This window comes from Convolutriloba macropyga, chromosome 3, assembly GCF_964194025.1.
Source record: "Convolutriloba macropyga chromosome 3, txConMacr16.3, whole genome shotgun sequence".
NCBI classification, from domain to species: domain Eukaryota; kingdom Metazoa; phylum Xenacoelomorpha; order Acoela; family Convolutidae; genus Convolutriloba; species Convolutriloba macropyga.
In genome coordinates, this window is record NC_134470.1 from 50,493,551 (window position 1) to 50,517,601 (window position 24,051).

Here is a 24,051-nt window from a genome sequence, read left to right on the forward strand (position 1 = left end):
GATGAGAAGGTCAAGGAAATCACTAGCCATAATTTCTATGTTAACCTAGCCGCACAATAGAAAACCTAGAAATAAACAACAATCAGCATACTAGCATTATCAAACAAACAAGAGGAAAAAATTCAACTACAGCGAAAGGCTAGTAAACCAGTGATGTTCGAAAAATCATAAACCAGACTAGGGATAGAACTAACTCGTGAATCGACTAAGTCACATCCTGGAAGGTATCAAGTCCGAACAACCAACTGGCATACTGGTATAATCATCATAATGTGGCAGCTGCTACATCACATGTGACCACATATTTCATCGTGAAACTTTAATAAACAATGCATTGGGGGAATCCTAATGATGAATTTTCACGGATAATGAGCTGAAAAAGAAGAAAAGGAAAAAAGCAAATAGTAGGGGACTAATGCAGAAAACCAAATGCAAAACTAACCGTGAAATTTGAATGATTTAAGTCACACTAGTGAGCGGATGGATTCCATCAATAGCACATTAAAAGAAGCTTAACTATTGATTTAATTCCACTTCTTCAAAAGCGTGGCGGTTGCGGAGTTTTTTACGACGGTGTTTGGCGATTTTCTTCGTGCAAGAGCGAATAACTAACGACCGCAGGTTGAATTTTTGCATCACTACTATAGTTATATTTTTCATCTCAAGCGTAGGTTATGGATGCTTTGCTCTATACTCTTTTTGTAATAGTCAAGCTACGCATGACACAAAGTTTTTGCAGCGAGATGCACATGACAATGCCTTTTTGAGATTTTTGACCCTTTGTATGACTGCACAGCAAGTGTTCAAAAAACCTATTTTATTCGTTGCTATTCATCAATATCCACATATCAGTTTGAAGAAGAAATCATATTTTCTCTTAAGTTTTTTCGTCCTCAAGTTTGATATCGAATTGAAATTTAATGGATACAAAAAAATATATAAAAAAGAGACAATAATTTTGTTGCAAAAAATAAGATAATAAAGCGTTCCAAAAACGGCATTATCTAAGTTATCAGTTAAGTAATTTTTTTATTTCGACTTTTCAAGAACATTATTTGATCTTATAAATTGTAAACTGTTCTCAGACACATCTTAGGCTCGGGTCAAAATTTTTTTTACGATAGTTAAATCTCAATAAGAAGCATTGGATGTTTTCAGTAGTTGCCCCCCTTTTGCAAAAGGGGGGCTATTATTGAATAAAATTGAAGCGAGCTATTTATTAACCAATCAGAGACGACTAACAACTTTCCACGCATGCACATACTATGTTAAATTGAATAGAATAAAATAAGCGATTCCGACAGGCGGGTTGGTGGGTGCGCTTCGCCGCGATAACCGACCCGCGATTTCCGGATTACATCCCACAGCGCATGAGAGGCATGGCCATGAAAAGCGGTCCGCAGTTGCGCTTAAACTAATATTCGGCTATCTAAGCTGTAGGCCAAGTAATTTTGTGGTAAAGTATAGCACAGAAGGGGTGGCGATTCTCTACTAGGCACCAAAGGGGGGGGCAATAGTTGAAAAGATCCAAATAATTAGTACAACATTGATCGGTAGATTGAGTAATTGGTATTCAAAACACCTGTCGTCAAGTACCTCTCGCACGTCATCTTAAACGTAATCAAATAAACCTTATCAAATATGGAGAATCTGTGCGAATATGGAGAATCTCTGCAAATATGGAGAATTCAGAATGAAGAATGCAGAGTTGTAACAAACTGAGATATTGTGAGTTTCAGATCTCTTGAAACAGGCAAAAACTCACTTTTTATTGATTTTTATCAAAAACTGCAATTTAGAATGAATATTTCAGCTTATGTACTCTATTAAATTGAACGTGTTTTATGTTCAGACAACGTTTTTCTTTTGACAAAAAATAGGCTGAACGTCTTAATGTGCAGAAAAAAATCAGTCTGAATTTTAGGCTGTCCAGAAAAAATTCAGTGCATGACTCATCAAAATTTCATTCTGTGCAGACAAAACCCAGTCTATTTTTCAGTCTGAGAAGAAAAAAATCAGAAACGGTTTCTCAAATTTACAATTATCAGGCTATAAAATGCCCTGTCAAGAATTCTTGAAATAGAAAAAATCAGAATGGAATTTTCATGAATCAGTACTGAGTTATTATGACACTCAGATCCGGGGGGGGGGGGATTGTTGAAAAGATCCGAAGCATTTGTTGGGCTTTAATTTAGTTTATATCCTTTAGGGTGGTTTACCGGGATGACTTCCTTGATCTTCTTGATAAAGTTAACTTCCTTTTTATAATGCGAAGTGGGAAGGAGTCCTGGCTTTCAAGTATTTTTATATAGGACATATGCAAATTCGATTGACAAATGCCACTAGAGAAAATATTCATTTAAAATACAAAAACTCATTTTGTTCGGAAGATAATACGCCTGTTAGCTAAAAAACAGTCGATAATTAATATCCATTCTGATAATAACTGACGCTTCTTTGGGTTTTCAGGACTCTGTGTCCGCGGATGTCTTTAATCATAGAGAGAGCGGAAACTCTGCGAGGTGTGATCGAAATCGAACTGCGACGCATCCAGGGTTTCACCTCACCCGCCTCTGTGGGAACAAATTCACCCTTGGGTGCTCTAGGGGGCGGAGGAATTACACCCTTTGATTTGCAGGAGGATCTTCCGCACAGTGCACACCTTGTTCACGCGCATAATCATCTTCATCAACATGATCATAATTATCACGGGGATCCATCTGCAATGGTTGCAGGTTCCTGCAGTGATCGATTGCACATTAGTCTGTTATCGTCTACAAGTCATAATCATCATTTGGATACGGTTGGAAGGGTTAGAATTGTTACTAATAGTCACACTTCATTGCAATCAAATGACTTTGGCGTCTAAAATCTTGTTTTTTACCTTACATGTAAACATATTTAACGTGACAATAAATAACGAGTAACCAAAAATCAGGAATGAAACTTACATGTTGTGTGCTGGAATCAGGTCCTTTTCAATGGTTACTACCCTTCTTGAGGCCTGGACGTTATGAAAAGACTTATAAAGTGGGGGGGGGGGGGGGGGGCTGGGCCACGTGCGAGCTGTAATTTCTAAATGAAAAGATGAAAAAATGGTGACAATAAATTAAGTTGTTATGAATGCGCTGAAAAATAGGTTGAACAAAATATTGTCCCGCCTAGTCCAACGCCAATGTCAAATATTCAATTAGTTCCCAAATTTAACTCCTTAATTTTTTTGTTTGCAATCATCTGCAAACATTGAGTACACAAAATCAAATTTGCAGAGTTTAGCATTATTCAAGATTGTAGGTCAAATACAAAAAAATGTTAACGCACTGTTATTTTGCCTCCTCCTCCTTAGTTTATTAATGCATACTTTGCTCACATGTTACTTTTTCAGTAACAATTGTTTTCCCCCATGAAATAAAAAACATAGCAGGACAAGTCCTGACGTACAATTCACAGAATTTTCATTGACTAAACAGAAAAACTAGCCCTAAAATGGACTATGAGTGGATTGAGAAAACCATTTTTAAAAAATCAGATAAAAAATAAGAAAAAAAACAGAAAATCAATGTCAAAATGTCGCATGTGAACACAAAACCACTAGTGAGAAATGAAAAATCAATTCAAACAAAAAACTAGGCCTAGAATGAGCTGTGAATGGATTGGGAAAACCATTTAGAAAAAAATCCGATCCAAAAAATCGAAAAAACAGTAAAAATCAGAATGGAATTGCCGCATGTGAACAAAAAACCACTAGAGAGAAAGCGAATTTTTGTTCAAACACCGTTTTCTCACTCTACTTAAAATTTAGAGCAAAAAAATTTCACGCCGCAAAACTACTCGCTTTTTCGCTCCACTTCCTGTTTCGGCGTGACCAAAATCACTACTCCAATTTGACTTCAAAAATCATGAAAATGTGTGAACAGATCTTAAAAAAAACATAGCAGGACAAGTCCTGAAATAGAATACAAAGAATTGAATGAAAAACTTAGTTGTACTCTACCTGACCAGCAGATCACGTGAACAATGCCAGCGAAAACATAAACAAAATCATCTCCAAAAAACTGAGAAATTAAAACAATAAAAAAACTGAACAAAAATGTACTCATTGCTAAAACTCTAGAAGCTTTTACCCCAAAGGCAAAATTTGATCTCTTTAATTATACCTATTTCAAGAATATGCTCAAAACCAATTTTTCTTCTGAAATCAACCCAGTCTTATATCTGCAATAACTGAAAGAAATTCATTGGCCCTTGAAGATCGATTAACTCGAAAATGACCGAAAAATTCAAAAAAAAGAAATCAATTGAAAATTTTTATGAAATGTTACGGAAAATCGTGATATTAAAACCTTCAGAATTGTTTTTGTGTATCTAGAGGCTATTTGACGCCATCCCGTAACCCAATTCCAAGCCTTCAAAAATTCATGGGCTCAAAGACCGATAGGCAATAATTTTTAGAAAAAATTTCAAACTTCAAAAAATAGAAATTCTTTCAAATAAAATGTAGAAAACCATTCACTTGACCCCTAGCAACTTTTTAATAACATACTATCAAACCTTGGATGAGGTTAGCTGGCTACTGAGGTGAGAAAAACTGACTAAAAGACAAATGTTTTCGAAAAACTTAAAAAAATTGCAAATTTTATCAAGAAATTTCTAACATTCGAAAGGTTAAATTGTTGAAAACAAATCCATTGAAAGTAACAACCATGCAGTAATTTCCATCAGACCGTGGAATACGTTTTTTGGTACTTGAGGATGGACAAATACGTAAAACTGACAAAAACTTCAGAAAACTTGAAAAAAATTGCAATCTTTATCAAAAATGTGCTAAAATTTGAGACATTAAAATGTTGAAAACCAATCCGTTGTTACTAGAAACTATGCAGTGCCCTATTATCAAACCTCAAAGGAGATTCCTTGGCTCCTGAAGCTGGAAAAACTCAAAAAATGACAAAAGTTTTCAAAAAACTTGAAAAAAATTGCAAAAATTAGTATCATTTTACGTGTTTGTGTTAGTAATACCAAAACATATAGCTCATAAAATAGTCATAAAAAGTAAATTTGTCGCGAAAAAGGCCTTCGTCAACTTTTAAAAACTTTAATCTAAGACTAATCAAACAAAAAACTAAAATAAATCACAAAATAACATGAAGAATTGCAGCGTTTTGAGCCCAAAAACTCCTAAAAACGACCTTTTATCATTCAATTAAGGCCATCCCAGCAGCTGTACCACTATAAGCACTTGAATGACTACTAAAGCCCTCTTTGGGCCTCTAATGAAACTTAATACCCGCTGGGTTTTACCTGTTTATCCCGTTTTGAAAGATCAAAGTCATTGAAAAATGTGTGAACACATCTTAAAAAAACACAGCGCCCCAATACAATTCAAATTCTTTGAATTGTAATTAACAATTCCGATTGGTTATTAAAAATTAGAAAACTGGCCTCATTTCTAGTTCATTGATGATGCTATCTGTTAACGTTGCCTAATAATCTCAAAGAATCGCGGCTTTGCTTAATGACTAGCCAACTTTTTGGATTCACTCTTTATATAGATGTTGAAGCACTCTATTGAAGCTAATTACTTAGTCATGATTGTCGCTATTTTTATGGCTTCTAATTGAATGATTGTTTTTAATGAGCAGATAAGATTTTGTCGGACTTATCTTTATTGTGTAACTTTAATGTGCAAATATTGTGTAACTTAATTGTGTAACTGTCCTACTAATAAATTGTGCGAAAATGTATAGTCTTATAAAGATAAGATCTGATCAGATTATCATCTGCCTTGCAAAATAAAATTTTAAAACTTGAGTTCTTGCACAATAAAAACTCTTCGTATCAAATCATTGGATTTATCAAAATGACAAACGTTTGATGCAGCCAAAGATTCTACTTTCTGCCAACATTTTATGGTCACAGGATATTTCATTTTCAATAAAAAAATTTCCAACTTTTTCTGCCCAATTATAAAGAAAATACGCGATTAAAAAATGCATCTTAGACCAAGCTAATCAAATAGATGAAGGATTCTTTTCTAAATACAATTTAAACGTATTTTGAAAAATCCCCGTTTTCTCATAAAGGATCTGCATATACTATATGATCCCTTAAATGGTTAGCCAATTGCAAAACCATGTCATATCGGATCTCATGCATTAAGAATTATAACAAACAGCATTCTTTGTCTAAGAAAGAATTGATAAAATGATTCAAAGGAACTCTGGTCTGAAAAATTTTGTCAGAAATAACGGTGCCTAGGATATTAGGAGGAAGATCGATTTGGCGAAGCTAATTTTTGTAGTCATTAGTCAAAAATTTTCAACTATTTTTTGTGAAAATTAGACGAAAACCAATTAAAACATTTAAAAACAGGACTTCGTGATCCGCTTGACGCTATAAGTGTCGCTAACAATCATGTTAACGTGAAAATGAGTTGATACAAAACATAAATTGCACTCTTTTTACTTCTTTTTTACCCTTCTCGTCAATATCCGGAAGAATATTTTAATAAAAGTTACTGAGGAAAGAGTGAAATGTTTGAAATATGATTCAGTTTTAATAATTTAGAGCTATGTTGAGGGTGTAACTTCGAGAAAAAAGTTAACTGCGGGTTAGAAATATCTGCAAATTTACAAAATTAAAGACCTTTTCTCTGTGTTTTTTTAAATTTTTATCATGTTAAGATACTTGTTGGGGACACTAGAGCACTTTACAGCGTCAAGAATATTTTGAAGTACCGTCTTTAAGTGTTTTAATTGGTTTCCGCCTAATTTCTACGAAAATTTTGTTGAAAATTTTTGCATAATGGCTACAAAATGGGATTTGCCATTCCAGTTTTCGCGTAAAATCCCATCCCCAGAAATAAAACCGCAAAAACTTTTTTGTAGGCAACAAAGTCAGACATTATATGACGAAATTTTCAAAATCACTGAATTGTGCTTTTTCGCTTTTGAGAACTCTTTGTTCTGTGAATGTTATGAGTTCGTGCTCTCTATCCAAAAATATGTATGTTTTTTTGCACTTGTCGAATTTTTACCCCAAAACAGATGTAAGATTAGGGGGGTAATCGGGGAATTTTTCGAAAGTTCCACTCAAAAGTATTAGATCTCTTTGGGGGTTAATGGGGGTTATATCGGGGACTAAAAAAGTGCATCCCGAATCTTACATTTTTTAGCCCTATACTAAGGTTGGCAATTTTGAACCCGCAATCTCTGTACCATCAGCCGGTTCTCCTTACCCTCCAAACCATCAATACTTGCCCAATTCCGCACGGTCCATCTATATAAATCTACTCCCCATTACCCTCATTACCCGCTTTACCCTCTTATTTTACATTGTTTTACCCCAATAAAAATTTACCCTAATCTTACATCATTTTGGATGGTTACTTTTAGCGGGTAAAATCTAAAATTTCTCCCCATTACCCCCATTACCCTCCTTATCTTTCAGCGCTTTATCTTCCTAAGATTACGCCTCTAATCTTTCATCTTTTTGGATGGTGATTTTGTTAGTAAAATCTAAAAATTGCCACCATTATCCTCTTATCTGACATTGTTTAACCTCCCTAGATAATTTTTCGATGGTAAAATCTAAAAATTCCCCCCATTGTCCCCCATTGCCTCCATGACTACCCATTACCCATTAATCTTACTTCGTTTTACCCCCATAGACAATTACGCCCCTATTCTTACATCAGTGTTTGGGGAGGGGGGGGGGGGTAAGTGGGAGGGGGGGGGGGGTTAATTTCGACACGGGTGCAGATTTATTACACGTTTATAGATAATTATTTTGCAGAAACAAACAAACTCAATTCTGGATGTTTATAGATGCTTCGGAAAAATTCTGTTTTTCATTTTTGTTTCTGCTGACGGAAACTTAAAAAAACTTGAATTTCCTGAGAACATTGAAACCGAAGAAAAGGTTTAACTGCTTCGAATAGTTTCAAGATCTGAATTGTTTCTGTAGCGAAATGCATATTTTTCGCTTCTAATAGCCTCAATCATCCAATTTTAGGATTTGCCTTATATAATTAGCCTCAATTTCTTTTTATATGGTCACATTTGCGCAAATATGGCGAAAGACAAATGCACGGCAAATCCAATTTGAAGCGAACCATGTATTAAGATTATAACAAGAATTACACGCACTAATCGGTACAAAGTTTCTCTTATTTATTTCAAATCAGACCCAGAGGCAGTCCATAGTGAGCAGGAGACGAAGACGACAGAAAAAGTTCATCATAAGATGCCATTTTTTAAGCACATTAACATTGATCAGTTGTCACAATGAATTTTTGTCTGAAGTTTGAATACTTTTGCAGGACCTTCGAAATGGACGCAGCTCGCGCAGTATTTCCCCCAGGCATCTGAGTGAAGCAGCGGAAGTTGAGTTCTCTCCCAGAAGGGGATCTTGTTCTACGGGACAGGGGAGAAGGAGACGGAACAGCTTCACTGCCATCTCATCGTCCATCCAGCACTACTCTTCTTCTGCCTCTACTTCCAGTCCTTCCAGGTACATTTTCTGCGCTGAGCAATTTACTTACGATTATGCTGGAATTCGCTGAAAACTGGCAAAATGCGCTGAAATGCGCTAAAACTGTTATTATTGCGGCTATAAGCACAGGCAATATTGCGCTGAAAAAAACTAAGCTTTAATAGCTTTCAATTTTTTAGGCGTATGATTGTATGAAATTTGACACGAACTAATCTACAACGGTCATTTTTTAAACAGCGTTTAAAAACTACCATTTTGAATAGGAAACTGTCAAAAATGGTCAAACTCAAAATGGTCACTGTCTTGTGTTCAAGGCAGACAGACGATTTCAAGATCATGCTGACTTATAAAACAAACATTTTGATAGGAAATTTTATTGTAGTATTAAAGTGTTGCTTGAATGTCAGCGTTAAGTTTGTTAGCTCCCAAGGTTTGAAGCAGTCGTACCAAGAGAAGCAGTTTGACAAGTTGTATTCTTCCCAATTAATTTTCAGGTACACGTATCGAACCAGGGGCACCTTCGACAGTCGCTATGATGTGGCTTTTCCATCTCGGTTGCACCAGTGGCCTCCGACCAGGGTGGACTCATTCCATACTGCTGCTGGTGGTGCCAGTACATCAAACACCACGGGAGGAGGGGAAGGGGGAGGAGTTGGCGGGGGTTACTCGCCAAGTATGAGTGAGATTAAAAAGGAGGTCCAGCTCATGATCAACTCTGCTTGTGATAAGGTTGATACAATGGTTTATGATTGCAAATAAGTTCGACTAAGCATAAGTGACGTTGACAGGATAGATTTTTTGAACGAAAAACGCAGTTTAAACTTAAAAATTGAAAAAGATCTGTGATGCAGCACATTAAAATTGTGAGATCTTTATTAAAGCTGGGCATTTTTTACAGAGAGGAAATTTTAAGCTTAAATGTGATTTAAAATATTTAGAATATTTTACAAATTGACAAAAAGCTTAAAATAAACAACGCAATTGAAATGACTGATTATTGTTCCAACCCCACTTGTGGGGGGACGAACTATATACTCAAATGGTTTTTTTTGTTTAGACAATTTTGGCCAATCGATACATTCATCGTAGAGAAATGTGAGTGGTACCATTAAAAAGCTCATCCAGCGTAGAACTCGAAATTAAAAAGATTTTTTTGAGTTTCGTTTTTTCGAGGAGTTATCGAGGTTTAACGTTTCATGTGATTACAGGATATTTGGTTCACTTTTTTTCACTTTTAACGTAATTTTTGTTCGGATTAACATATTTTCTATGAAAATTTTAATTCAAAATTACATTTCACGCCACAAAAAAAAATCAATTTTTTGTTCCTAATAGACTAAAGGCGATAAAAAGACAAGTTCTGTTCTCATTGGGAAATTTACTATAAAAAAATTCGAATTCTATTTGAGATCTCTTTTTTAAAAAAAAATTTTTGCATTTTTTTTCTTTTTCCAAGTCACCTAGAGTGTAGTAACTTTTCATATTTAGGTTCCGCTAATGACAAATCCCATTTACAGTCAAATGAAGCCCAATGGATAAAAAATTCGTTTTCAAGAATCGCTTATGTTTTTTTTTTGGATTCGACTCTTAGTTTTCGCAATTTTTAATGAAAATTTGATTTTCATTTTGAGATTTTACTGAATTTTTGAAGTCTTATGGCAAGAACTCGTTAACAAAAACGGCAATAGGTTTCGTTATGAGCATTAAGTGAACCTATCTAGTGCTTTAAGTGGACAGCTAATGGCTGTTCAGACATTGAAAACAAATTTTCGAATTTTTTTAATATTAACCAATTATTAACTTATTTTTGTGAACTGTAAGTCAGTCTCAGTAATGACAGGAACCCCTCCTTCTTACTGCAACCACAATTAATCTCGTTAGCGGTTTTATCTTCTAACTATTGGTTTTATGACTTCAATGCCACAAGATTTCAATTTTTTAAAAAAAAATTTTTTGGACTTTTCGTATTATTGGTTCCTTTTGAAATCTTATCACGTTTTCCTAATATCGATGGCTCCCATTGTTTTAGCGAAGACATTCAATGGATCATAGATAAAGTTTTTAGAGAAAAAACTTATTGTTTAAATGGCTTCAGCATTTTCTTATCGCACTTTTCTACAGAATTTTTGGTTTTTGCCGGTATTTGTTGTTGTTTTCATAGTCATCAGACTAATTGTGATGTCTTTTTTGTTATCAATGCATGACCAACATCTTTGTCATTACATCAGGAAGTGACCGAGCGTATGTATTGACTACCGTTGAAAGCTATTGAATTTAATGTCTGTTAAGACTTTAAAAATATTTTTTTGAAATTTTTTTGAACATAAACAATCTTAAGTCTATTTTCGTGAAATGTAAGTCAGTCTCAGTAATGACAGAACCAATTAACTTTCTGTTTCAACAAAAATTTATCTAGTTAGAGGTTTTATATTCTAACTTTTGGTTATATGACTTCAATGCCACAAGATTTCAAAATTTAAAAGAATTTTTTTTGGACATTTCGTATTATTGGTTTCTTTTGAAATATTATCTTGTTATCCACATATTAATGGCTCCAAATGGCTTACAGGAAAATTTCAATGGATATTAGCTGAAGCTTTCGGAGAAAAACATATGGTTTAAGAGGGTTCAACACTTTCTTATCACACTTTTATACAGAATTTCTGAATTTTGCCGTTATTTGTTGTTGATTTCATAGTCATAAGACTTATTGTGATGTCTCTTTGGATACCTATGCATGAACAACATCTGTGTTCCCACATCGAGGCATAACTGAGCGTATATATTGAATTCCGTTGAAAGCTATTTAATTTAATGTCTGTTAAGACTTTAAAAATGTTTTTTTTTTTAGTTTTTTTGAACATAAACAATCTTAAGCTTATTTTTGTGATATGTAAGTCGGTCTCAGCAATAACAGAACTTCTTCCAATCACTCTCCTTCAAATAAAGTTTATCTAAATTGCGGTTTTATCTTCTAAATATTGATTATATGACTTCAATGCCACAAGATTTCAAAATTAAAAAAAAAATTTTGGACATTTCGTATTATTGGTTTTTTTTGAAATCTTATCCTGCTATCCTAATATTAATGGCTCCAATTGTCTTAGAGACAAATTTCCATGGATCATATCTAAAGCTTTCAGAGAAAAACTTATGGTTTAAATGGCTTCGACACTTTCTTCTCGAACTTTTCTACTGAATTGTTGGATTTTGCATGTATTTGTTGTTTTTTTCATTGTCAATGACATGTTGTAATGTCTTATTGATAATTTTTGAATTTAAATATTCCTGTCGTCACATCGAGGCATAATTTAGCGTATTTAATGGCTTCCGTTGAAAGCTAGTAAAATTTATGACGTTGATACTACTGGTTTTCTCAAAAATTTCTTGGTTTTAATGTATTTTTTATTGCCATACGAATTATTGTGATGAGCTATCGACAACCTATGAATGAACAATTTTATTGCCTCCATTGAGGCAGTACCTAATGTGTTTATTTAATTCCGTTGAAAGCTATTGAATTTAATGGCTTTGATACTAGGGGTTTTCTCAATTGTGGTTATTCTCAAAAACAATTGTGGTTATTATAAAATTATTTGAAAATAGAAAAGTTTTTTTTTGAAAAGTCCATTCTCTAATGGCATCGACACTTTTCTCGCTAATTTTTTGAATTTGCTGTTTTTGCCTTTTTTTATTCTTTAGGTAGCCGTAAAACGCTGACTGGTCTCATAAACTTGTAATTGACGATTAAATGAATGATGTTACCCAAAACAGTCAGTTTATAGCGAATATTCTTAAAATTTTGATATTATAAATTTTCGAAGATTTTTCAAACATTTCAGTTTTTGTTGTTCTTTTCATCAAGTTGTAACTTATTCTCGTCCTTGAGAGATTCCATCCAATTCCTTGAAATTCAAAAATTAACATGTCTACTGATATTATGTCGTAACTGATGTTTTGTTTGGTGGACAATATGTCTTTCCATAAACATTTTGCGAGTGGTTCTTTTTTGTTTCTCCGTTTTAGCACATTCAGGTAATATCAGATCCCAATGATTTTCAAATGTGGCCCAAATGAACTTATTTATTCTTTCAGTATATGTTTAGCTGATTTAGTATAAATAAAAACTAAAATAAAGATACATAAAAATTCGATAATAGCTATTGACGTTAATGGCTTCAATAATTTGTGTTTTGTAAATTGTTCGTAGTCCGTTCCTATGGCTTAGTCTAACCAAAGGCAGGTCCCATTGGTTTCATAATGATTTTTTTTATTAAATTTATCAAGAATTGTTTCGCTATAAGCTAAAGAGTTTTTAGACTTTTGAAATTATTTGGTTTTAAAATTGTTGATTGATTTTTGATTTTAAACTCATTTTTTCTTCTTTTTGTCGACTTCTTACCTAGTCTCATTAAGGAAAAAATCCATCTGCTGTTTAGTTGGGAAAAACTAAATTCATGTAGTTTAATTTTTATCTGATTGCATTTTGACGTTGTTAATGGGTGCTTTTAAGTTTAGATTTTGCGTTTCTGCCGTGAAATTTTTGTTTTTGCTTTTTTTGTTGTTTGTCGCTTTTTCTCGTAGTCTTTTTAATGGCAGATCCCGCGAGCGCTGTAATGGGGCATGGCATTATGTAATTCAATTTGTAGTTAGGTTTATAACATTTTTTTAAACTCAAACATCTATTTTTGTTATCTCAATTAAGTCAAAAATGTAGATGAGCTCGGGTCGGAACATCATGTGCGAACGCACATTAACGAGCATCCTTGTTCATATTCTAATTTTAAAGGACGCAATTATTGATAATCGAATCTTTAAGGAGGAAATTATTGAATTTTCGAATCTTCAAGTTAGAAAAAGTCAAGAGGAAGTAGTGAAAGGAGGGGCGTGGAGGGAAGATAACAACATTGGGCTTTTGATTCACAGTGATTTTTGAATAAATTTTCATTCCATAATTGCCACAATGTTGTTGATCAGCACCAAAATTCCAACAAAGCAAGTATAGAACAGGTAGGATTGGTATAACTGAAGCTTAACTGACCAATTTATTTCAAAATTTCTAATTATAGGCGTAAAAGCTGTAACTGAGACAACTACCACATATTGCTAGATATACATGTGCGCAGTTTTCAATTAATTTAGGTTCATCTCAAAGTGACTGTATGACATTATACAGATCATTGATAACAAGAAAAAAATAGGCAAATAACTTAGAAACGGTTTCAAAACTCCATTCAATGAGAATTTAGCAACCAAAGAAATTAATTTTCTTGAAAAATTTTGTTACTAGTCTACAAAATTCTGTCTTTTTAATTTATCCATGCAGTCGGGCTAGCAAATTTGCCGCAAAGCGAAGATATATTTATTCAATAAAGAAAATTAATTGGGTTTCCAAAAAACTGATTTTTTTCTCGAAAAAAAACTATCTATAACTTAAATTAACTATTCATATTCTAATTTCTTAGGTCAAAATTATGGATATTCGAATCTTCCAGTTGGAAAAATGTCACGATGAAGTAGTGAAAGGAGGTAGGTTCTGCGAAAACAACTAAATTGGTCTTTTCATTCACAGTGATTTCTGAATAAACTCTCATTCGCTAATTCCGCTAATTCCCACTATGCTGTTGATCAGCACCAATATACAATCAAAGCAATGGCATACAACAGGCAAGATCGGGTTAACTGAAGCTTCAATCAATTCATCTCATTTTTTCTTATTAGGCTTAAAAGCTGTAACTCTTAAACAGATCATTGATGAAACGAGAAAAGAGGCAAATAATTTAGAAAGGGTTTCAAAACTCCCTTTGATGAGAAATTAGCTTCCAAAAAATTAGTTTTAATGAAAATTGTTTTAACTAGTCCACAAATTTATTTTTACTTGATTTATCCATGCAGTCGGGCAATCAAATTTTACTGCAAAGGGAAAATATTATAAATCAATAGAGGTAATTAATTGCATTTCCAAGAAAACTTTTTTTTTCTCGAAATAATTATAAACCATTTTAATCCTAAATTAAATATTTTCACAAAAAGAATATGAAACAAAGTATCCTTCAATTGTTTAAAATCAACGAAAAAAATGCAAAAAAAGAAAGTTTTCTAAAGTTGTTCTTTGAAAATCCGGCTCAATAAACAATGCGCAACAGATGGGTTTTAAAGATGAAATCTCTTTTCATAGCGGTCTATTGTGAAAAAGCAAAATCAAGAGTTTCACAGTTTAGAAAGTCAAATCTAAGGTCTGCGAAGCTGAGATAGTTATACATTTTTTAAATTTTTATGGAGAGTGTTTTATAGTATTACTAAAACTTTTATAGTGATTTTATGTATAGATAATTAGCGCTTTTGCAAAAGAAAAATGAAGAAAATTTGTTAAAAATTTCTGAAGAAAAACATCCAAATTATACAATTTAAACAATCACCAGTTGAAGGTGTTACCTGGTATCTGTCATTGTTGCCCAAGATGTTAAAGCTGAACAGAACCAAGACCTGGAGGCTGAAAGACTATTTTTTATAAATTTTGCCGAAAAATTATGCAGAAAATTCACTTTTTGCAATTCTTAACAAGTTTTTTCTGTCAAATATTATTCGAAGAATAATTGCCGTAAAACCTTTTTATTTTGTATTTTTTTCGAATATTTTAAACCCCATTGAAATCTTCAATCTGCAACTGTAATATTACGCATAATGGCTGTAAAATTTAGTTTTTTTGTCTCTTCTGAGGCACCAAATTTTACTGAAGAATTGGGGCTTAGGGAGATCACATAGCAACTTTGTCTTCAATTCAATGCAGTCTAGAGATTTTTAATTCTGTTTACGCATCAGATATGCCCAAAACATAAGGCACAATTTACATAGCTTTCATCACCATAAAATTTTGCTGAGTTATTTTTAGTGGAAAAAATTTCAAGAATCATTGCAACAGAAGTATGTTTTGCGAAGAATATGAGTTGCAGTCATGTTTGGCAACAGCAGCCCTCTGTTGTGTTTGGATTAGGGGACGATTAAAGGATGGTAATGGTGATTTAATGAGACAAATCTTGCAATTAAGGGATAGTAAAAGAAAATTAGATGTTCTCAATTAGAAAACTAAAATGAAAGTTAATTTCTGGGGCAAAAATTGCAGTTGTTGTTAATCGTGTTTGTGAGTTTTTACTCTGGTGCCAAACAAAGTTTTCCCCGCAATACTTTTTTTTCCTAGTTTCGATTTTCCTAGTTTTTTCGCTCAGAGCCAAATAACATTGAAAAAAGATGTACTAAGTTAATTTAGCTGTTTAAAATTTTAAGCGGTAATTTGGGATGAAAATGCAAGGAAAGTTATAAAAAATTTCAAAATTTTAAGCGTCATTTTTCCATTAAAACTATGAAAGCAAGGATCATTATAAAGGTGTAAAACCACTCTTTCGGATGCTCAATTCAACTCATTCATCGTCAGTCTTCCAAATCGATATATAAAGCAACGTATCAGCATTCTTAACGTATTAAGTCTAGTACGTACATAGCAACAAGTGAGAGTTTAGACGGCAAGGTTTTTTTGATGCTCTTTTACTGGTTTTTTGTCTGATGTCATTGACGTCAGAATCAGTTCATAATCGATCAACAATCGTCTAGAGAACCTAAAAATATTAAGCCTAAAACCGCCTTATTCGATACATATCATGGTATTATTTACTTAAAATTAGGTTATACGAACTTTTCCGGAACTTTTTATGTATATTAGACGCAATTCTATACGTAATTTAAATACTCGATTCTGATTGGTTAATAATCTCTCGCTTAAATCTATTTAGTTACTAACATCCTCCGGCCCAGAAGAAGATGCTGGGAGAATGGGTACTAATTTTACAAGCGGGCGAACGAGCGATCCGGAGGACGTGCGCAATACGGCGGAGCGTGCGACGCTGTCGGAACCGTAACGAAGTTCAGTGATCCGAGCAGTGGGGTAGCAACCCCTTGGGTTGGTCTCTTCAACTACCCAAACCAAATCACCGGTCTTAAGGTGATGCTCGGCAGGCGTCTGCCACTTGGAACGTCGGTTCAGCGCCGGTACGTATTCTTTGATCCAACGAGACCAAATAGCGTTAGCGTAAGACTGCGCGCGGGCGTAACGTTTACGGTGATCAAACTCATCTACGCCAATGATGGACGGGAGACTACGTGCTTGGTTACCGAGGAGAAAGTGATTAGGTGTTAATGCTCCTAGGTTGGACGGGTCGGCGCTTACGGGCGTTAGCGGACGTGAATTAAGTGCATGTTCGACCAGACAAAAAGTGGTACTTAAAACCTCATCCGTTAGGCGACGTGTTCCAAGGATTGTGTAAAGTACGCGCTTGAAACTACGTACTAGCCTCTCCCAGATGCCACCTTGGTGTGGCGCACTGGGCGGGTTGAACCTCCACTTGATGCCTTTGTGGGCAAGTTCTACAGCGATGTTGATGGTGTTCCACTTTTCGATGTTCTGGCGTAGTTCTTTTTCCGCGCCAACAAAGTTAGTGCCATTGTCTGACCAAATAATGGCTGGTGTACCTCGACGGGAGACGAACCGCTCCACTCCCATTACACACGAACTGGCGTCCATGGAAGGAACGATTTCGACATGAACGGCACGAGTAGTTAAGCATGTGAAGAGGAAACCCCACCTCTTCTCGGTAGTCCTACGTACAGTAACGTAAAACGGGCCGAAGTAGTCGACCCCGGTGTTCGTGAAGGGAGGAGACTGGTATGCAAGTCTTTCTACTGGGAGATCAGCCATGATGGGTTGAATAGTGGCAGCGCGGAACATCCTGCACGTAAGGCAGTTAGATTTAATGGAACGTAGTGAGGAACGTAATTTAAGGATAGTATAACGTTCTTGTACTTTTGCCCGCAGGTAATCAATACCTTGATGATGATGTTTGACGTGCGTGTGCCTGAGGAACAACTTTACAAATGCATGGCGTGCGTCCAGAACGATAGGATGTTTTACATCAAAGTCAACTTCGACCAACCGCTTGATGCGGCCTGCCGATCGGATTAGACGATTTGGCCCAATAAAGGGAGAAAACGGGGCAATACGGCTACTCCGTTTAACGGGTTTGTTTTCGAGAAGATCTTTTCTCTCTGCATTGAATGACTCCCCTTGCACAAGATACTGGAGATGACGCTCGGCTTCGTCAAGCTCCGTGGGGTCTATGATGCTACCATCGACGTTACGGTAACATTCGTGAGAAGGTAACAAGCGGAGTGCGTACGCTGTTATCCGTAGCAACTTCTGATAAGAACTGTACTTATCGAAGGGAATTAGTTGCGGGGGCGGTTCCTTAGTTGACTTGGTTACGGATGCGGCCAATGATGTATTGGTTTCGTCAGTTTCCTTAGTTGTTATACCAAGTTTGATGTTTTTAACTACTTCGATGCTTGGTTCGAACGGGAATTCCGTGGTTCTTAAGAAATCTGGACCCCTCACCCAGCTACTTGATTGCAAAACCTCAGCGGACATACCACGAGTACCGGCATCTGCTGGATTATTGCTTGAGGCAACGTGGTTCCATTCGTCAACGCTAGTGTGTTCTAAAATCTCGCAAACACGGTTTGCAATAAATATTGGGTGCTTGGTTGCAGAGTTAAGCCATTGCAAGACAGTAGTGCTGTCGGTCCACATGAAAACCCTGTTGACTTTTACTGTGAGAGCTCGACAGATATCTTGTTTCAATCGAGCGGCCAGTAGCGCTGCCTGTAATTCCAGCTTTGGAACAGTCATGACCTTCATAGGTGCTACGCGAGCTTTACCCAGGACAAACGCAAGCTCCGTTTGGGGCCCACTCGAAGTAGTTACTCGAGCTCGGAGAAATGCAACGGCACTGAAAACTTCTTGTGAACTATCGCCAAACATGTGTAGTTCCAGGTGTTCAAAGTTTCCGGAAAAGTAGCTCCTTGGTATAGTGATTGCGGCAAGTTTGGGTAGTTCTACACTCCATTCGAGGAACCTTTCAACAGTGTCTTTTGGTAATTCTTCATCCCAGTGCTGCCCGCTGATACGCCAGATGTCCTTTAGTAACAATCGGGCACCAACAGTAAATGGTGCCACTAGGCCGATGGGATCGAACACCTTAGACACTAGGCTCAATACCAAGCGTTGTGTTAAAGACTTAGTTACTGTACTGGAGGTACCCCGACTCACAACTAGAGTATCATTGTTGTGATCCCATTTCAACCCAAGCACGTGCGAAGATTCCTCCTTAGATGAGGAAATTACTTTTGGTTCGGTGGACTGAGGTGACCCATCAATTCGATCAGTCAGATTTGGTACATTGCTTACGAACTTAGTAAGCTTGAACCCACCTAGATGGAGAAGTTGTACCAACTCCTTCGATCTTTTGAGAGCCCTCTCAGGTGACTCCACCGAATCCAAGTAATCGTCCATGTAGAAGTTTTCTAGGACGGCTTTGGTTGCTTCCGGGTACTGAAGATCATTGTCTCGGGCCGTGCGTTGCAGTGCATAGTTAGCGCATGTGGGCGAGTCTTTAGCCCCGAATATATGGCGCGTGTATTGATACACTACAACATTTGTTGTGGGGTCCTCCCGCCACAAAAAACGCAGTGATGGCTGGTCCCAATCAGGGACACCCACTTGGAGGAACATACCCTCGATATCTGCGGACACGGCAAATTGATGTTGACGGAACCTAAGTAGTACATGGATTAGGTTTTGGAGGAGGTCGGGGCCAGTGAGCAAAGATTTATTCAAAGAAGTACCGTGGAACTTTGCTGCACCATTTAATACCCTACGCACTTTTCCCGGTTTGTTCGGATTGATTACGGGATGGTGTGGTAGGTACCACTCTCTATCCGACCGCTGCTCTACCTTGTGAGCATCAGGGACTGTAATTAAGTAACCTTTTTCCAAGTCTTCACGGATGGTATTAGCATAAGTTTCTTTCAATGATGTATCTCTCGATAGCCGCTTTTCGAGAGACTTGAGCTGTACCAGTGACGAAAAGTAGTTATTCGGGAGCTGGGTGTTGTCATCAGCCCATAACATACCGACATCGTATCTTTGGCCGTTACGGAAGGTTGTTGTTTCAAGTATTTCCTGCGCGCGAGCATCCGCTGCGGATCTTGGGTCAACTTGCTTGAACGCGCCGTACGATTCCATATCATACCAAGATTTAACCTGACAAGCTAATTCAAAATCCTGTTCAATATTGGCTTTGAAACACGTGGAGACTAAACTTGAGCTTGACGGGAGTGGGCCACTTAAAACCCAACCTATGGGCAAGCGGACAGCGAATGGTGAGCACTTTTCGTCGGCTGAAAAATACTCTAACGGGCGGATGGCATGGTAGACATCCTGTCCAAGTATCATCTCAATTTCTCCATAGCTATATCTTACTGGATCTAGAACTGCCAAATGTGGGTACGTTTCTTGCATGGACTTCACGTCAATGATGTCGGAACCTACGTTTAATGTTTCCCTCACGTAGGGACGTACAGTAAATGCTTCGAAGTCTTGATCTTTGTGAGGTGTCACAGTCAATTGAACCACCTTTGTGTCTATGAGTTCTTCCGTGTTTATACCCTTGACGGTCAGTTTTAATGCGGTACCCTGCAAACCGAGTCTAGCTGCGAGACTATCGGACACCCAAGAGTTACTGCAAGCGGTATCGCATAAAACCAACGCCGTAGTACTAAGACCAGAAGAATTAGTAACTTTCAGTTCCGTGACCTGAAGGAGGCCTTTGACATCCGTCACGGAAGACAAAGTGGTTGTTTTGCTTGGTTGCTGTTGACCAGTAGATGGCCTACTTGTACCTGCGTTCGACTTCGAAGTATCGATGTTGTTGTTTGTTGAGGGTTTAGCTGGAAAAACCCTTTCAGCTCCATGAAGTAAGGTGTTATGGGAGCTGTTGCAACCATCTTTCCTACACTTACGGGGACTTGGACATTGCCTAAACATGTGTTTATCACGCAAACAAGAGAAACAGAGCTTTGCCTCAGCCACGACCTTGGCTCTCTGTGTGGGAGTCTTTTCCTTAAAGACACGGCATTCCCACAACCGGTGGTAGCCTTTGCATACAATGCAACTAGAGATTGATGTTGACGGAGATCTCTGTTGCGGCTTAAAGTTACTCTTCTGTTGCGTATTTGCAGCAAATGCCTTTGAAGCAACTTTTGATCTGGTTACTGAGTTGTTGGTATCCTCAGTCCTTGCTTTAAGTGCGGTATTCTTCATTAAATCGTGCGCTTCGGCCTTCTCTTTCAACCAATCGTTGAAATCAAGAAGAGTAGGTTTCACCCAATGCTTTTTGACCGTGAAGAGTTACCATGACTCCTTCATATTGGGTGGTAGCTTCTGTACGGCGGTGTTGAGAAGCGCAGCGCTCTTTAAATCCGAATCGTATGACAGCGATTTAAATACCCCGACAAGACTTGAAATGCACCCCGAGTAGTTAATGATGTTATCGCTATTGTGCATCTTCAATGGTGGAAAGCTGTTGAGTTTGTCCAAATGTGCACTTACGACCGCCTGTGGTTGGCCAAATTTACGTTCTAAGGTCCTCAGTGCGTCTTTGTACATTGCGCCGCAGTAGGCGAACTCAGCTATAGCTGTTTTAGCTTTACCTGTAACGAGGGTCTTAAGGTATGTCAATTTTACATCATCAGTTAAGGACTGAGAGTCAATTGCGCTTTTAAATTGACCATACCATTCGTGCCACTGTAGAGGATCCCCACTGTATTGTGACAACTTCCATTCGGGTAGTGGGTCATTCCTCTTGCTAGATAAGGCGTCAGTGAATGCCTTAATCAAGCTTGCATTTTCAGATGCTGGCGCTGGAGGCGTGGGATGCGGTGGGCCACCCCAACACAATGGTATCGGAGCAGTATGCCCGTATGTTGGATGTATAACCGGCGTGACGAAGGGTGGCACGATGTTAGTAGTTGTACTAAAGGGGTTAACAGGGATGCTACAGTTAGCTGCGTAGTTGCTTTTTGGATTATGTTGTGCACTCATTTGCAAGATGGGATGGCTGATGGTGGGGTTAGCTGTGCTTGGGGGTAGGTACGGTTGAACATTTTTGTAGGCGGTAGCATTATTTGTCGCCTGGTTTACGTTTGGGGGTTTATTCTGTGGAAAACTCCACAAGTTTAGATCAAGGTTACAGTTCTGGGGAGGTCTTTGTGCTGTAGGACACGGTACCAGGCGGGTTTGAGGTGAATGGACAATGTTTTGTTGTGGAATGTTGGGGACGGGTAAGTATGTTGCTGTGCTCGCTGGAATGGGCGACGGAATCACGGGAGGCTGAGGATTTAATAATTGTTGAGGCGGGATTACGGGTGGCGGGTTCACGAGTGGGTTTAGAGGTGGAGGGACGTTATGCGGGGAATGGGCAATAGGGACTTGTGTTTGGTGTTGAATGTTACTTTGAGGTGGATTCTGTTGTTGCGGAACATGAAGCATTGACATATGTAATTGACAAGGCACACTGGAGCTTTTTGGACCCAAGAATTGATTTATTTGTGGGTTTGTTGAAAAATCAGGTACAAAGATGGCGTTCGTTGGTGCAATAGCGGGTGACGGTGGCCGGGGAGGTTGCATAGGTGGCTGAAGTGGTGGAAGTGCAACATTTTGTACGTCGACTGATACTTGGTTCACCTTACCACTGCCTGAGGGACTATGTGCCTGCTCGACTCTTTGATCAATGAGTGATTGCTGCAGTTGAGCCTGGAGATATTCCCGATATAAAGCTTCCTGCTGGGCAACAGAAATTGCAACTCCTGGCCGTGTGTACTGAGAAAGCATTTCAAGATGATGTAAGTTATCGGCAACATCACTTGGGTTTTCTGGAGGATTACTAGGGGAAGTATCTTTAACAGGAGGGTCGGCGGTTGCTGAACCAGGACGAGAAAAGTTTAACTCACTTGAATTACCTGCTGGAAACGAATTTACCCAATCCTGAACAAGTCCCTGACTTCTATCTGATCCCCTATCTTTAAACAAATTCAGTTCACTTGAGTGGTGACTAAACAATGAATGATTATCCATTAAATCAGCCTCATCTAATTTAGCTGCTGCAACACGCTGGCGGTGGTCTTCCTCCAATTCTTCAAGTGCCATCTGTTCCATTTGTATTTCAAGCTCCTTTTTTCTCATGGCAATTTCGTGTTTTTGTTTAGCGAGGCGCATGGCAGCTTGTTCTTGTTTCTCGGCCTCTTCGCGTTTTAGTTTTGCCATGAGAAATTCATGTTTACGCTGGCTAGACGTTGATGATGTTGTTCGGCGTGAACTTCTCTTAGATTGGCCTTGAAGATTAGCGCCCTCACATACGGTGTCTCGGTCAGCAACTGAGTCAATATAGCTTCTAGCCGCAAGCAAGAATTTATCATTGTTCTTGGTTACATCATCCAACCATTGCTCAAGGACAGGGTAAATTGAATCTGGGTTCTCCGCTTTACTGGCTAAGTCAAATAGTTCTTCATTCTTATGCACCAGTTTACTGAAGGCATCCTTTAACTTAGAAACCAAGCGTTCAACCTTAACCCTCCTGTCTTGACGATCTATGGCATCTGTGATGTCCTTATGGATGTTACGTAATTCAGATTCCAAATTAGATCTTGCATTAAAGAGCTTTTTCAATTTATCCTGCTGTTCGGCCATGATATTGAAATGGCTAGTTTATCAACGTACAGTAACTTTCAACCAAACACGTGGAATGAGGGTTATACCGAACCCAAATGACGACGACTTGATAATCAAGACGTCGAAGAGCAGAAAAGAAGTTACCGAGTAATGAATTACTCGGCGAAGGTAAGTAAGAAGACGAAGCACGACGAAACGGGAAACGAAGCGGACGGGGCGGGAAGGACGGGCGAACGGCGCGCAACGCAACAGTGAACGGAACGAAACTGGCGAAAACGCGGGTGGTAAACGGGCGACGCAACGGACGGGACGGAAACGCTGAACGAGCGACGCACGAAGAAACGTGAGACGAGACGGACACAATGGAGGCGTTGAGCGAGTAGCGCGCAACGAAACGGAAAGGCGGGTCGGAACGGGCGGGAGACGATTACACAGCGAGCGGGGAGGTCGGGAACCACTATGCTAGCAGACCACAGCAACAAACTCAACCAAACAAACTAGCCGTAACTCCAGAACAAACTTAAGTCACACCCTAGGATGGAGGAGAGATGCTACTGCACGAGGCAAACTAGCACAAGTCATTATGGGGCTTAATATATACAAGTAACGAACTAATTTACGGCAAAGCTGTAGTATACTAAATGGATGAAAAGAGCAAGAAATTTACTAGCCGTAACTCTAGAATAAACTTAAGTCACACCCTAGCAGTATTCAAACCTAAACAACCGATCAGCATACCAACAATATTAAACAAACTACAGCAAAACTTAAGTAATATGCAGCGCTTTTGTATTCTATGAAAGCTGGAAAAGTGAAGAAACTATCTAGCCGTAACTCCAGAATAAACTTAAGTCACACCCTAGAAGGCAAAACCTTAAACCAACTAACATTCATACAGTTACACGCAAACATACAGCAGCAAAAATCAAAATATACTACAACAG

At 37.7% G+C, this 24,051-nt stretch overlaps 1 protein-coding gene across 1 annotated transcript in view; it reads left to right on the top strand.

Annotated features, from left to right (window-relative positions):
- LOC142337118 (uncharacterized) overlaps window positions 1-24,051 on the top strand; it is a 57,790-nt gene that overhangs the window by 23,865 nt on the left and 9,874 nt on the right. Inside the window, exons 4-7 of the mRNA XM_075386215.1 lie at window positions 2,470-2,812; window positions 8,321-8,511; window positions 8,988-9,097; window positions 9,146-9,222. Coding sequence (XP_075242330.1) covers window positions 2,470-2,812; window positions 8,321-8,511; window positions 8,988-9,097; window positions 9,146-9,222 — 721 coding nt within the window. The remainder of the gene's footprint in view (window positions 1-2,469; window positions 2,813-8,320; window positions 8,512-8,987; window positions 9,098-9,145; window positions 9,223-24,051) is intronic.